This window comes from Mustela lutreola, chromosome 8 (assembly GCF_030435805.1).
Source record: "Mustela lutreola isolate mMusLut2 chromosome 8, mMusLut2.pri, whole genome shotgun sequence".
In the NCBI taxonomy this organism is placed as follows: Eukaryota; Metazoa; Chordata; class Mammalia; order Carnivora; family Mustelidae; genus Mustela; species Mustela lutreola.
The window spans coordinates 56,694,774-56,709,953 of record NC_081297.1 but is presented as its reverse complement, the minus strand read 5'-3'; the positions used below and the strand labels follow the sequence as shown (position 1 = coordinate 56,709,953).

The following is a 15,180-nucleotide window of genomic DNA, read 5'->3' as shown; positions in this document are numbered from 1 at the left end:
GGCACATCCAGCCAACATCAAACATGTGTGATGTTTTAGTTAGCCTGAGTGCTGGTATCTCAAGTAAAAGCATATTTAAAAATATTGGAATAAGCTAGGGGACCTGTCCTCCCTGCCTTTTGGGATTCCAAGAAGACGGTCCCACTCAGGGAACGGCTAGAGCTGGGGAAGCCTGTCCATCAACTAAGCAGCCATCACAGACCCAGTGTCTCCTGTGTGCTGGCCCTGAGCTCTGTGTGTGGAACAGGGCTCTGTGGGGGGGCAGTCAGACACTTTTCCCTGGAGAAACCAAATAGGTTTCTCAGACACTTGTCTTTGGAGAAACCAGATAGAAACCAGATAGGAAAGATGGCAAAGAATACAAGGTAAAATGTGCCTTTGCCAGGAACTCCTATAGGAGCTCAGAGAGGAGAGGTGGTTTGTAGGAGGTGAAGGAGGTCACCCCAGAGGAGGTGGACTTCCAGGGGTGGGTTCTGTACCAACAAAGGTGGACATGTCTGCAGGAGGACCTTCCCCCATAGCTCTTTCACTCACACTTTCCAGACGTGGAACAGATGGCCATCGACTGGCTGACAGGCAACTTCTACTTTGTGGATGACATCGATGATAGGATCTTTGTCTGCAACCGAAACGGGGACACATGTGTCACTTTGCTGGACCTGGAGCTCTACAACCCCAAAGGCATTGCATTGGACCCTGCCATGGGGTAAGAGGGGCAGGGCGAGGCTGTGGGGGAAGGGAGAGTACCCGGTGCTCAGAACCCAGTTAACGTGCCCTCTGCCCGCAGGAAGGTGTTCTTCACTGACTATGGGCAGATCCCAAAGGTGGAGCGCTGTGACATGGACGGGCAGAACCGCACCAAGCTGGTGGATAGCAAGATCGTGTTTCCTCATGGCATCACGCTGGACCTGGTCAGCCGCCTCGTCTACTGGGCTGATGCCTACCTGGACTACATTGAGGTGGTGGACTACGAGGGCAAGGGCCGGCAGACCATCATCCAGGGCATTCTGGTGAGGGCGTAGCTTGTGCCGGGCTGCCATCCCCTAGGCCTCCCAGTGAAAGGGAGGCTGACATGGGAACACGTTTGCCTTCTCGTGGGAAATGGGGCGGGCGTGAGCCCTTCAAGGAAGGGAGTGGATATAGCTTCTACTCTGACGGAAACAGATAATATTAGAGACACCTTGTACTTCCCTTTTCTCACTTGATCCTTACAATAACCACTGGGAGAGAAGTGGGTAGATGGCTCAATTCCCTTTTGGCATGAGAAGAAACAGGGTCCAAAGAGGTTAAGAGATTTGCCTGCGGTTACACAACTGGGAAATAGCACTGGGACCAAGTCTAGAAGCCCTTCCAACTCGGGGATGGCACCTCCCTTTTGGGACCATTAAGGTGCCCACCTGTCCCTGTTAGCCCTGGACGTGCCATAAACCAGCAAATCCCTTTATCTTGCACAAGCTGGAACAGTCAGTTCCCTTGGATAGGTTTTGTGGGTAGCGAGGGCTGCTACCTGGCATGCTTGGGACCAGTCTGTCCCCTGAACCTTCCCAAAGCTGGGAGCTAGGATTGGGCTAAGAATGTCCTCCTGTGGACAGAGTTTAGGGCCCAAATCCTATTCAGTCCAAAAGGGGTTCCATCCCCCACGGAGTGCCTGAGCCTGTAGGGGCCATGGTTCCTGCCCCTAGGGGTTTGAGCAGAGTGGATGGGGTGAGTCCACAAATCACCGGTCAGTGAATAATAGCCAGAGAGATGGAGTGTGAAAAGAGAGCCTGCATCTGGTTACAACACCCCCAAAGTTCTTCAGAGAGAAGATGCCTTGTGGAGGACCAGCAGGATTTTGACAAGTAAAGATCTCAAGAGACAGAGGAGACCGGGGGAAAGCATGGAGTTAGACAGCTATGGAATGAACTGGGGAGTGCAAATATTGAAATTTGGATGGGACGGCGAGGGGCTCTCCAGGGGCAGAGGGAGGATTCCCTTCTCTCATGCTGACCTTTCTTGCCTGCCCGTCTCAGATTGAGCACCTGTACGGCCTGACCGTGTTTGAGAATTATCTCTATGCCACGAACTCGGACAACGCTAATGCCCAGCAGAAGACGAGCGTGATCCGAGTGAATCGATTCAACAGCACTGACTACCAGGTGGTCACCCGTGTAGACAAGGGTGGTGCCCTCCATATCTACCACCAGCGACGTCAGCCCCGGGGTGAGTGGGGCCCCGCAGCCCCTCCATGGACCCTCCTGTGGGAATGGCTCGTTCTCTCATACCATGACTGCTTCTTGTAGCGACCCATCCCCGACTAGCTCCTCTGGCCCCCCAGCTTCCCCTGCCAGCCCCTTCTGCCACTCAGCCTCTCTAGATCCCACCTCCATGGAGCCCCTGCACCCAATTCTGCTCAGGACACAGGTTGCGCCTCCCAGGTCCCTGGCTGCTCCAAAGTCACAGCACCTGCCCACGGGCAGTGGTGTGACTGTCTCCACTGACTGCAGAAACTGTCCCCTCAGAGTCTGAAGGCTAGGTCGCGGTGGGGCAGAGAGATCCCAGTCGTGTGGCTTCTAACAGGCATAAAGGCCACAGCAGGAAGGAGTGCAGTCAGACTCCAGGAAGCCTTCTTAAAGTCTCGGCACGGGGTCTCTGGAGGGGCCTAACTAGCTCTCTCCCCTGCCTGCAGTGAGGAGCCACGCCTGCGAGAACGACCAGTTCGGGAAACCGGGCGGCTGCTCTGACATCTGCCTGCTGGCCAACAGCCACAAGGCACGGACCTGCCGCTGCCGCTCCGGCTTCAGCCTGGGCAGCGATGGGAAGTCATGCAAGAGTGAGTGAGCGGGCAGGGCGTGCGTGCCTGTTGGCATGGGGCGGGACCCTGTCCTTGTCTGCCTCCCCACAGCCTGGCCCTTTCTGTCTGAGATGCAGAGAAATGAAGGGATTTACCCAACATTTTGCCTCGAGTGAGGGGCCGAGACAGAATTTGAACCCACATCCAAGAACAAGGCTTTTCCCGTGATCCTACTTGGACTCCATAACAGACTGTCCACTGGCCCATTCAATTCATTCATTCATTCATTCATTCACTCAACAAATATCTCATGAGCGTGGACTCTGCATCTGGCGCTGTCCTGGCCATGAGAATTCTGTAGTGACAAGACAGTTGTCACCTCTGCTTTACGGAGCGGAGCGTAGAGTCTGGCAGGGCAGACAGACGGGTAAAAATAACTCCAGGTGGTACCTGGTGTTAGGAGGAAAACAGAGAGGCATTTAGACCTGCTGGTGACAGTGAGGGCTCCTGCTGGGTTAGAGGGGTCAGGGAAGGCTTCTTCATGGAGGGGGGATTTGAGCTGAGCTCTCCATGAAGTGAGGAGCTGAGTCGTCACCACCAGAAAGGCAGGGCCCCTCTGGCAGAGGGGATTGACAGAGCCAGCTTCAAGGCTGAGAAGGGCACAGCATGAGTGAGGGGAGACAGGAAGGAGGAGCCAGATGCATCAGAAATGGGATGAGGAGCTCTTGGTGACTTCCCAGGAGAGAAGTGATGTGATGTGCTTCGCGTGTGGCAAAAGATCATGCTGGCTGGCCACCGGGTAGAGGACAGCAGGGAGTGGCGGGAGGCTCCTGGGGTGTAAGCAAGGGGTGATGTGGCTTAGAGAAGGAGGGGAGCAGCAGGAGTGGTTCAACGTGACCAGATTCCAGTGTATCTAAGCCACTTATTTGACTCACTGAGCAGTGAGCACCTGATTGAAAACCTGATCCTTGTTGCTCCTGCCCCATTGGCGGACCCCACCCCACCCAGGGTGCTGTCCTGGGCTTTCCTGTTTATACATCTGTCTGTGTGACCCAGACCCCCTGTGACCCCCATCTCCCCTGACCCAGGAGAGCTGGGGCATTGCAGCCCCTTGGGCCATGGCCCCGGAGGCAGGGTGGTAGTGTGTGTGTGTGTGTGTGTGTGTGTGTGTCTGTGTCTGTGTGTCTGTGTGTGTGTATACACGTGTGCACCTGACTTGTGCCACTCCTTGCACCTGCCCTAGAGCCAGAACACGAGCTGTTCCTTGTCTACGGCAAGGGCCGGCCAGGCATTATCCGGGGCATGGATATGGGGGCCAAGGTCCCAGATGAACACATGATCCCCATTGAGAACCTCATGAACCCCCGAGCCTTGGACTTCCACGCTGAGACTGGCTTCATCTACTTTGCTGACACCACCAGCTACCTCATTGGCCGCCAAAAGATCGATGGCACTGAGCGGGAGACCATCCTGAAGGACGGTAAGGGCCCCCAAAGTGAGGGGCATGCAGGTGGGATACCCAAGAGATGCCCACTTGGGACAGGAAGCGATGTGAGGCCTGGGCATTGCCTTCTCAGTACCCTCTCAGCATGGAGCGTCCCCCACTCACTGGCTGGCTGGGCCGGTTGGCATGGAGATGAGGGGACAGACAGATTGACCCCTGTGTGACCCCCTTCTTGGCTGAGCCGAAAAGAGGCTGGAGGATGGATGGGTTAGGCAGTGTGGGCTGTCTCTGCCAATGCGTGGGAAAACTCGGGGTCTCTCTGCCATTGGCTCTGCTCCCTGGAGCTGCACGCAGGACACAGCCCAGGAGAGGCCCGAGACCTTGAATAGAGTAGCCGTACCAGCCCACGGGTGCTCACAGAGGGCCTGTGCAGCAGCCCGCACAGCCACCAGAAGCTGCTTGCTCACTTGTTCTGGGAAGAGTCTGTTTTGGGAGCTGAACCCAGTTTTTCCGTCCGAGCTGCTCGGGCAAAGCAACAGTACGTGATCTGAATCTGTGTGGAGCCTCTGAGCTCCTGAGTTCTGTCCATTTCCTGCCAGGCATCAGGAATTCCCAAACCTGCCCTTGGGCCCCCAGGACAGGGTTCCCTAAACCAGGGAATCTGGCTGATGCGTTACTGCTCCTCACCCCCCAGCCCTAGTCCTGCTCATAGAACCTCAGCAGTCAGCAATCATAAGACTTTAGGGAAATCAAAAGTCACTCATCAGGAAGAGATTGGGGTTCCCTATACCCGGGGAGCTGCTATGGAAACTGGAGACGAACCCTTGGCTAAGTGGAAAATCACTTCCTGATTTATTCGTTTTGTTAGCTCAGGACTTTTGGGCGTGGGATGTTGTGTCACACGGGTGCCCAGAGCCACAAGTACGTTGCTTCAGCTCCCCGGAGCTCAGGCCCAGATCGGCCCTCCCGCGAGAGCTTGCATTGGCTGCACGGGTTTCACGGGATGCGGGCCAGAGTTCTGAGAGCCCCTAAGCCTCAATACTGTGTCCCCAGATGCTTTTCCAGCCTCCCAGCCCATCCCTCCCACTGTTGTGGGCACAGGGTACTCCCTGCCCCACTGGGCGCCGGCTCACTTTGAGCCAGGCCGTGCTAAGGTTCCTTCGAGGCCTTCTGTCATGGCCCCCTTCACTCCCTGTAGGAATCCACAATGTGGAGGGGGTAGCTGTGGACTGGATGGGGGACAATTTGTATTGGACGGATGACGGACCCAAGAAGACCATCAGTGTGGCCAGGCTGGAGAAGGCTGCTCAGACCCGCAAGACGTTAATCGAGGGCAAAATGACACACCCCCGGGCCATCGTGGTGGACCCACTCAATGGGTGAGTCTGTCCAGGGCCTGCGGGCAGGAGGAGCCAGAACGGGGGGTGAGACAAGGAGCGAACAGGGGAGAGCGGCCCAAGTGCAGCGCTGAGGCAGGAATCAGAGGCCAAATGGGGGAAAGGTGCCCCATCTTCAGGACAATGGGAGTGATGCCTTACGCACATACAGTTCTGGTCCTGTCACTTCCATCTTGGGGCCCTCCACGGGCTCCCCTTGCCCTGGGAGTGAGACCCATGTCTTTATCAGGCCTGGGCTCCTGCAGGATCTGCCTGCGTCCCCTTGGCCTCATCTGCAGCTCTCTCCTGCCCTCGGAAGCTCTGTCCCCACTGCCCGCCATCTATTCCTCAGACACCCCAGCTCTTCCTGCCTCCAGGCTTTTGCTCTGGGACTTGCTTTGCCCAGAGCTCCCAGACATTTGCACATCTAGCCTCTTGTCCGCATTCACACCTAGGCTCAAATGCCGCCTCCTCAGAGAGGCCTTCCCCAGCTGCTGCCCAGTCCGCTCTCTGTACCTTCACCCTGCTTCGTGTCCTGCCTGGTTTTCCTCAGCCTCCAAAGTGCATCCCTTTCCAGTTGACTTATTTCTTGTCTGTACCCTGGGGTGGGATAGGACCTCCAGGAGAGCAGGGGCCTTGTCTCCACGGGGTCCCCGAGTGCCAAAACTGTGCCCAGCTCTCAGCACTCGACAAATGCTTGCTGAGTGCAGGAAGGAATGAAATGTGGGAGCGAGGGGTGAGCAGGCAGGAAGCCCCCGGGAGGAGCTCTGGCATTGCGCACATGGATTGGGATCACACAGAAGGCGGCCAAAGGCAGTGGTGGCCCGTGTGGAGGTGCACACCAGTGTCCTGACCAGTCACTGCCCACAGGTGGATGTACTGGACAGACTGGGAGGAGGACCCCAAGGACAGTCGGCGAGGGCGGCTAGAAAGGGCCTGGATGGACGGCTCACACCGAGACATCTTTGTCACCTCCAAGACAGTGCTTTGGCCCAATGGGCTGAGCCTGGACATCCCAGCAGGGCGCCTCTACTGGGTGGATGCTTTCTATGACCGCATCGAGACCATACTGCTCAATGGCACAGACCGGAAGGTGGGAGGGCACGCACCTGTGTGCGAGCATTCATGTGTGTGTCGCTAGGCTTGTGTGTGGAGGGGGCTTTTTTTTTTTTTTTTTTTAAGATTGTATTTGAGAGAGAGAATGAGCAGGGCTGGGGGCAGAGGGAGAGGGAGAGGGAGAGGCAGACACAGTCTCCCCACTGAGCAGGGAGCCTGATGCGGGACTCGATCCCAGGACCGTGGGATCATGACCTGAGCTGAAGGCAGATGCTTAACTGACTGAGCCAGCCAGACGCCCCTGGATGGGGCTTTTTGTGTGTGACCGCGTGGGCGTCTCTGTGTCCAGGCCCACGGGCTTCATGCACACTCACCTACGTGTCTGTGGGCACGCGCCTCCCTGTGCTGTGTGTGGTGTGTGTCAGATCATCTGAAGGGCGCCTCTGTCAGAGTGCGTCTCGGGCTGCGTGTTGTCTGTGGGCTGGAGCAAGCGTGTGCGTACCTGAGCACACAGCGTGTGTGCACCTCCGCACATTTGTGCACTTACACACAGCACATTTTGGTGTATGCCTGCCGTGTCAGCCTCTGCCCATGTGCAGGACGGCTGGAGATGCCATGGACAGAGGTTTTGTCCCTGGTGCGGCTGTAGGCCTCTGAGACGCATGCCTATTTAAGCATGTGGACTGAACCCTTTCCTGGTAGATAAGGCCCTTGGTGGTCTGGCCCCTGGACTCTCTCTGGGGTCTTATTCCTCCCCTTGTTCCCTGTACCCCGACATCTGAGCAAATGTCACTAGACTGCTCAGAATTCCCGGCGCACAGCTGGCCCTGTGCTGTTGCCAATGTAGTTTCCTGCCTCCACCCCCCTCCTCCTCCCTGTCCCACTGCTCAGGAGCCACCTTCCCCTGGATCTTGTCTCCAGAACCCCCGCCAGCCTGGACTATTGTGTGCACCCTCCATGGGACAACAGTGATTTTATGGCAGGGGCTGTGTCTTTCATACCATAGCTTGGCCCTTAATAGATCCTGGCAAGTGTTTGTTGACTGAAGAAATGAATGGATGGATTCTGGCTGTGTGCTAAGCACTGTGTGTATATGTGTGTGTGCACGCGTGCACATACACACATGTTGGGGGATGTGAACGAAGATGAATGTATCCAAGGGAGGGTAGTGTGGACAAGTTCCACATCAGCATCCTGCTGGGCCCAGGGTCGGGCACCTCACTGTGTACCAAGCTGTCACCCTCAGGGTCACCCAGGCTAATGGGGGAAACAAGACCCACACCCAGGACATGGACATGAAAATGAACAAAACCGTAACCTCCCAGGCCTTCCTCAGGCACCCCATTTGTCCTCAGCTCCTTGGTAACCCCCCTCCGTTCTTAGATTGTATACGAGGGTCCCGAGCTGAACCACGCCTTTGGCCTGTGTCACCATGGCAACTATCTCTTCTGGACTGAGTACCGGAGTGGCAGTGTTTACCGCTTAGAACGGGGCACAGGCGGTGCACCCCCCACCGTGACCCTTCTGCGCAGCGAGCGGCCCCCCATCTTTGAAATTCGCATGTATGATGCCCAGCAGCAGCAAGGTACCCTCTGGGGCTGGAGCCAGTGATGGGGTGGGGCCTGGGTGGGGGGGTGGGGGGTGAGGCTACTCAGGGGTGAAGGGACTCCCCAGGGATTATAGGCTCTGATTTTTGAGGCCCTTGGAGAGGAGTTTGACTGTCTTTCCCGTCTCCCTCTCTGTCCCATACTTCCATGTCCTCTTCTTCAACATGATTATCGTCCTGTCGCCGCTGCCTCCCTTTCTGAATGTGACTTCTCCCTGTCCCCTCGGCCATGCCTTTGCAGTGGGGACCAACAAATGCCGCGTGAACAACGGTGGCTGCAGCAGCCTGTGCCTGGCAACCCCTGGGAGCCGCCAGTGTGCGTGCGCCGAGGACCAGGTGCTGGACACAGACGGTGTCACCTGCTTGGGTATGAGGGGCCCAGCCAGGGTGGGAGGACTGGGAGCAGTCCTCAGTGGGAGGGGGCCGAAGGGTCCAGTCAGAGATGAAAGAGGCAAAGAGGGCCCCGTGGGGACAACAGGAGGCAAGGGATGAGTGAGAGAAGACCCCGGGGGCTGGAGGGGTTTTAGGGAGGACCGGGGATGGGGGGAATTTGGGAGAACACAAAGATGAGGGGAAACTGAGTGATGATTGGAACGGCTTTGGAAAGAGGAACACATTCCTTTACATTCGTCTTCCCTTGATCAAAGTAATATAACAACAGCTCTAAATACTGGAAATGACAACCCGTGTGTTGTTAGCAGTGTGGCAAGTGAACAGCGTCTCTCTATGGCCAGCTGGGCTCCGAGGCTGCATTTACGTAGCTGAGATCACACGATACACGACATGTTAAGTGCCTTCCACCCTCTTGGGCTTGTACATGTCACAGCAGTTTCTGTGTCATTGTTGCGTTATTTGAAACAGGCTCTTCTTAGATCAAAGTAGGTCATGCTCGTTGTAAAAGAAATAAATAAATGAGCAGTATAGAAAAACACAAGGAGAAAGTACAAGTCACCCCAAATACCACCCCTCATGGATGTCACAGTTAACATTGAGGGGGGGGTCACCCTTCCACACACTTCTTTACGCGTTTACCTTTACTTAAACAGAATCGCACTCTGCCGATTATTCTGTTCTCTGCCTTTTGTCACCGACAGTGGGTCATAGATACGTCAGCAGAATTTTTAATGACTGAAATATATTTCACTATTTCTCCCCACTACAGGATGATCAGGTTGTTTCTCTCTTTTGGTAGAGTCACAGCTAACATCAATTTCTTGAGCACAGATAGGTACTGAGACAGGGTTGTAAGCCCTTCCCATGCAGTAACTTGTTTTCTCTTTAAAATATTCCTGTAGGGAGCGTGTATTTGATTATCCCCAGTATACAGATGAAGAAATTGAGGCCCGAAGTCCAAATAGTGATTTGAACCCAGGGAGTTGGACCCAGAACCTGTTTGTTTTTTTTTCCTTCATCATTTGCTCCGCTATTTCCCACACCTTCCTGCCTTCCCATATTCTGGATGGTTACCTTAAGATAGAATCCCAGAAATTATAATGAGTCATTGGAACCTTAGCAGACAGCTAAGAAGGAGAGACTGAGGTCAGGTGGAAGGCAAGAGCATTGGCAGAGAGGGAACCTGAGTGGCCAGGGTGATGGAGGGATCCACACTGACACTGAAGTCTCCACGAATTAGAGTAAGAGAGAATTGGGGGAAAGTGACACCAAACCAGGAGCTAAAACCCTTAAGATGCCCCGGAGTGTCCCGGGGCCCCGTGGAAGTAGGGCTTGGTGTAGTTGAATAGCATGAAAGTCAGCGCTGATTTTTCAGGACGGAGAGAATTGTCGGGAAGCAGTAGTGAGGAACAAGGTGACACATACCAGGTCCCGGTGGTCCAGGGCCACAAGAGAGACAGGAGGCACCCACAGGACATACAGAAGTTTCAGGGCTTAGAGTGGGAATGAGCGAAGGGTGGGTCAGAAAAACATCCAGCAGAGCTCAGTGTGCAGGGACGGGGGCCGACATGGGGGCGCTGGGCTTCTTGATGTTACCCCTGCAAATGCAGACCAAGGACATGGTGATTTCACCGCTGAGAGCTCAAGGCAGACAGGGGTGATGAGGTGGAAGTATTGGGGGCAGGAGGCCGCAGCCCTCAGAGTTCTGGGCCCTGTGTTCACTGCCGGTGGGGGCAGTGCCTCTGTGAAGGAAAAAGCCCATGGACCAGGATGGGGACCTCGGGGTCCCAGTAGTGACTTCCAGGAGGCAGTTTGTGGAGGAAGCAGGTGAGGAGTGGTCTTCTCAGGAGGGGGAAAAAAGTAGTGGGGAGGGGCTGGGGGCTCCAGGCCCTCTTGGAAGCAGGTGGTTTCAGGTCATACGGAAGTACTAGAAGTGTCGTCACCCCTGTGACTTGAAAAAGAGCTGCGGTATCCATCCAGATTATTTGGTCGTGAAGAATAACACCCTAGGGAAAATGACTCTGGGGATATTATTTAAAATGCGACAGCAGACAAGCGTAGTGCAGATAGGGGAGCACCTGTCCCATGAGCTGGGTCTGACTCTCCCCCCACACCCCTCTGGTACCTGCAGCGAACCCATCCTACGTGCCCCCACCCCAGTGCCAGCCGGGCGAGTTTGCCTGCGCCAACAGCCGCTGCATCCAGGAGCGGTGGAAATGCGACGGGGACAACGACTGCCTGGACAACAGCGATGAGGCCCCGGCCCTCTGCCGTGAGTCCTCGCCCCATCCCTGATCCCCACCCCTCATCCCCCACCCCCCACCCCCACGGCAGGGTAGGGGATGGCAGGGCTGGGTCCCGCCCACTCATGGAGCCCGGGCCTCTTCCCTCCCCAGATCAGCACACCTGTCCCTCTGACCGCTTCAAGTGTGAGAACAACCGGTGCATTCCCAACCGCTGGCTCTGCGACGGAGACAACGACTGTGGGAACAGTGAAGACGAGTCCAACGCCACTTGCTCAGGTGTGGGGTCGGGGTGGACCGCAAGGGGCACCCCTCAGGCAGGGAGGGGGAGGTGGGGGCAGGGGACAGGGTGACCTCCGCCAGGAGAGGAGCTCAGATTGTTAGGGCTGAGGGGCGGGGCTGCGAGCAGGAGGGGAGGAGTACCGTCCCCTGCCCAGAAGAATGGGGTTGGCTTTGTTGGCTCTGAGGACTGAGCTTGTGAGGAACAGAGCATGGCTTCAGATTGGAGACAGGAGCAAGGAGGGTAGATCTTCTCGGAGGACACCAGAGACGCCTTGAGAAATGGGGTGAAGCAGATGGGGTGTCAGACCACATGGCTGGGTTTTTAAGTTTTTATTTAATTTATTTGTTTGAGAGAGAGAAAGAGCAAGTGTGAGCAGGTGGAGGGACAGAGGGACAGGGCAAGGGAAGGAGAGAATCCCAAGCCGACTCCGTGCTCAGCACAGAGCCCAGCCTGGGACTCGATCCCATGACCCCGAGAGCATGACCTGAGCCACAACCAAGACTCGGACACTTAAAGACCCAGCCACCCAGGCGCCTCATGCACAGATGGTTTTGAGCTTCTCTAAGAGAAATGGTTTTGAGACCCTTGGGAAGACTTCCTGATAGGCACAGGATGGTAGGAAAGAAGAGGAAATGGAGAGGGGGACAGGACTATGAACAATTGCGCCCACCCTGTCCCTAGCTCGCACCTGCCCACCCAACCAGTTCTCCTGCGCCAGTGGCCGCTGCATCCCCATCTCCTGGACGTGTGATCTGGACGATGACTGTGGGGACCGCTCCGATGAGTCTGCCTCATGTGGTAAGAGGAGCAGCAGGGAAGCAAGGCTGGCACTGGGAAGGGGGAGCCCAGAAGAATGTGCTTGGGGCTAGGGGTGGGTGCTGGAGGGCCCCTGAACCGTAGTCCCTGGGGGGCCATGAACGAGTTACTGCATCTCCATGGCCTCTGTGAGTTTTGTCTGCAAAACGGGGATAATCACTGTGCTGACATGGGGATTCAGTGAAATCATGCATGAAAAGCACTCAGCATAGGGCAAGTGGTTGGTAACTAGAAGCTTGAAAAGGGGAAGCTCAAAAGGATGGAGATGAACGAGCAGGCCTTTAGGCTGAGCCCCTGCCGCTTCCCACCGCTGACTGGGCTGTTCCTTTTCCCTGACAGCCTACCCCACCTGCTTCCCCCTGACTCAGTTTACCTGCAACAACGGCAGATGCATCAACATTAATTGGCGATGTGACAATGGTAAGAGCTCCCAACCTGCCCTGGTTCCGAGGAAAGCTCAAAGCCGCAGCCAGGTCCTGGGTGGGAGACAAAGGGGTCTTAGAATCAAGCTGGGGTCTCCTCCCAGTTCACTAAAGCCCCACTGGGTTGGCTGGGAGTGGTGAGTCCACGCCAGAAATCACATGGGAGAAACCAGTATGGACCGAGGGGAGACCCTCCTGGTTGCCCATTAGCACCTAGGGCCTGATCGGCCCGTTCTCTGGTAGAGGACTGGGGGCTGGGGAGAAATGAGGGAGAAAGGCTGGAGGGGCAGAGCAAGGGGAGCCCAGTGCCCCGTTCCCTTCTCCCTGCAAACCCCAGCTCCTGGGGTCCTTGCTGCACCCTCCAGGCTCTGGCTTCAGGCTTGGGAGCCCAACTGGCGGTCGGCCACGGACCACGTGATGTCAGTCCTGAGCCACGGGGGCCAGTGGATCGTCATGTGTGTGCCGTGTCGCGGCTCTGGTGGTGTCTGTGTGTTGTGACGTGTTGTACCAGTGGCTCCAGCCCTGGCTGATTGTGAGAGGATGTATGGGGCCAACGCCACGTTGCCCCTCATCTGTGCTGTGTCTCGCGTGCCAATGGTTGCCCTGGCGGTTTCTGTGTTTCAGAGAAGGATTGTGGGGACGGCTCTGATGAAAAGACCTGTCCTGAGCCTGCCGGTCAGTGCATAGAAGCACATGCACCATCACCCCAGGGCCCCGGCTGGCCTCGGGCTGCCTCTCAGGACCCCCAGCAGCTCCGCTCTCCAGAGAGCAACTAGGACACGAAGGGAAAGAGATAGGGAGAGACGAGGCAATAGAGAGAGAAAGACAGCAGAAGGGCAAGAAGCAGAGAGGGCAGAGGAGAGGAGGTGACAGAGGTGGGGACAAGAAGAGCAAGACACAGAGGGCAGGATAGACAAACAAACCTAGTTGGAAAAGAGGCAGGGACACACCTCATGGGGGAAAGCCATACCCAGTCCTTCCAAGTGTCCTGAAAACGTGGAGGGAAGTCCTATAGCCCCCACCCACTGGACCTCAAAAGCAGGACATTCATTCAGTCACCCTCAGACGCCTTCCAGAAGTGGCCCCCAATCCTCCCCAGCTGTAGGCAGTATCCCCTCACCCGTGAGCAGGGCGCCCAGAGCCTGGCCTCCACCAGTGCCCAAGCTCGGGGCAGGGGACGGGGGAGCGGGAGGGACTGATTAGTCCCCTCCCTCCTGAGCAGGGCACCTTACCTACTCTCCACCCACCTTACTCCCACCCAAACCAGAGAAGCCTCTGCCTTTCCCCAAAGCAAGGTGACCCCTGTTCCCACACCCTGCCAAAAGGAGAAAGGGAAAGGAGTGTGTCCAGTCCCCTACTCACTGCCTTCCGAGACTCGGGGAAGGGCTGTCGTGCCCCCCCTCCACTTCTCCCCACCCCCCACGTGGGCCATGGTGCATGCTGCAGTCTATGCAGTTTCTGTGTCTTTTCTGTTTGTTATTTTCTCAGTGGGGGCGTGGGGAGGTGGGAATGGGGCGGTGGGTGTGGGGGCCCCAAGCTGGGGTCACAGAGGAGGCAGCGGGCTGACCTGCTCCTCGCTTCTGCCATTCTTGCCTCCCCCCAGACAATGACTGTGGGGACAACAGTGACGAGGCCGGCTGCAGCCACTCCTGCTCCAGCACGCAGTTCAAGTGTAACAGCGGGCGCTGCATCCCCGAGCACTGGACCTGCGACGGGGACAATGACTGCGGGGACTACAGCGATGAGACCCACGCCAACTGCACCAACCAGGGTGAGAGCCTGGGGGCCGGCAGGTGCAGCGTAGCCGTCCCGTGCCGGTCACACTCAACCATCCCTCCGTCCCCCTCCATCATCCCCCCAACTTTGTGCGCCGCAGACATCTGGGAACCAGAGATAACCCAGACCCGGCTCTTATCCTCAGGAGCTGCCTGGCGTGTGGGTGGGAGGGAGATTGTCGACAAACCCTCGTCACACACTGTTAAGATGACGGGCTTTGCAGCTGGGTGGCCTTGGGTTTGAGCTCCAGCTTGGCCACTTACTATCTGGGTGGCCTTGAGCAAGTTGCTTCATCCCTGTGGGCCTCTGTGAGTGTCATCTGCAAAGTGGGGATAATAATAGCACCCACATCACGGTGCTGATGTGGGGGTTCGCTGAGATCGTGCACAAAAAGCATTCAGCATACAGCCTGTGCTTGCAAGCTGGGAGCTTGAAAACAACGATGCTGGGCGGGGTGATGGGTGAGGGTGAATGAGCACAGTGGGGACCCAAGGAGTGAGGCGTGGGCTCTGTGAGGGTTCTCCGTGCCGAAGCCTCCAGGGCCCAGTTAGGGGGCAATGGGGACCGAGTGTTCTGGAAGGTACAGACCCTCTGAAGGACGGTTTGTTTCTTGGCTCTGGCCCGTTGTTTCCATGGAAGACTGCAGACTCAGGGCAGTCCAGGCTTTAAAAGAAGTTAGACAGGCAGAGTTCTGTGTGAATCCTGCCCATTTCCAAACACTGGTGTATTAGCTTCCTGTGTCTGCCACAGCAGAGTACCACAGACTGAGCGGCTTAAACAGCAGACATTCATCGTGTCAGTTCTAGAAATTAGAAACCCAAGTCCACAATGTTGGCGGGGTTGGTTCCTTCTGAGGGCTGTGAGGGAGAATCCCTCCAGCTTGTGGTGTTGGCAGGCCATCTTTGGGATTCCTTGGCTTGTATGGGCTTCACCCCAGTCTCTGCCTTCATCCTCTCATGGTGTTCTCCCTGTGTGTATGCTTGTTTTGTGTC

General features: G+C 56.4%; 1 protein-coding gene across 2 annotated transcripts in view; it reads left to right on the top strand.

Annotated features, from left to right (window-relative positions):
- LRP1 (LDL receptor related protein 1) overlaps positions 1 to 15,180 on the top strand; it is a 79,581-nt gene that overhangs the window by 24,066 nt on the left and 40,335 nt on the right. The window contains exons 7-21 of one of the 2 annotated variants that reach the window (XM_059184883.1): positions 544 to 706; positions 788 to 1,010; positions 2,013 to 2,202; positions 2,669 to 2,812; positions 4,017 to 4,253; positions 5,416 to 5,596; positions 6,464 to 6,686; positions 8,033 to 8,234; positions 8,497 to 8,622; positions 10,780 to 10,920; positions 11,045 to 11,170; positions 11,856 to 11,972; positions 12,330 to 12,410; positions 13,037 to 13,087; positions 14,016 to 14,183. In XM_059184883.1, coding sequence (XP_059040866.1) covers positions 544 to 706; positions 788 to 1,010; positions 2,013 to 2,202; positions 2,669 to 2,812; positions 4,017 to 4,253; positions 5,416 to 5,596; positions 6,464 to 6,686; positions 8,033 to 8,234; positions 8,497 to 8,622; positions 10,780 to 10,920; positions 11,045 to 11,170; positions 11,856 to 11,972; positions 12,330 to 12,410; positions 13,037 to 13,087; positions 14,016 to 14,183 — 2,373 coding nt within the window. The remainder of the gene's footprint in view (positions 1 to 543; positions 707 to 787; positions 1,011 to 2,012; positions 2,203 to 2,668; positions 2,813 to 4,016; positions 4,254 to 5,415; positions 5,597 to 6,463; positions 6,687 to 8,032; positions 8,235 to 8,496; positions 8,623 to 10,779; positions 10,921 to 11,044; positions 11,171 to 11,855; positions 11,973 to 12,329; positions 12,411 to 13,036; positions 13,088 to 14,015; positions 14,184 to 15,180) is intronic. The other variant, XM_059184884.1, reaches the window with a different exon arrangement.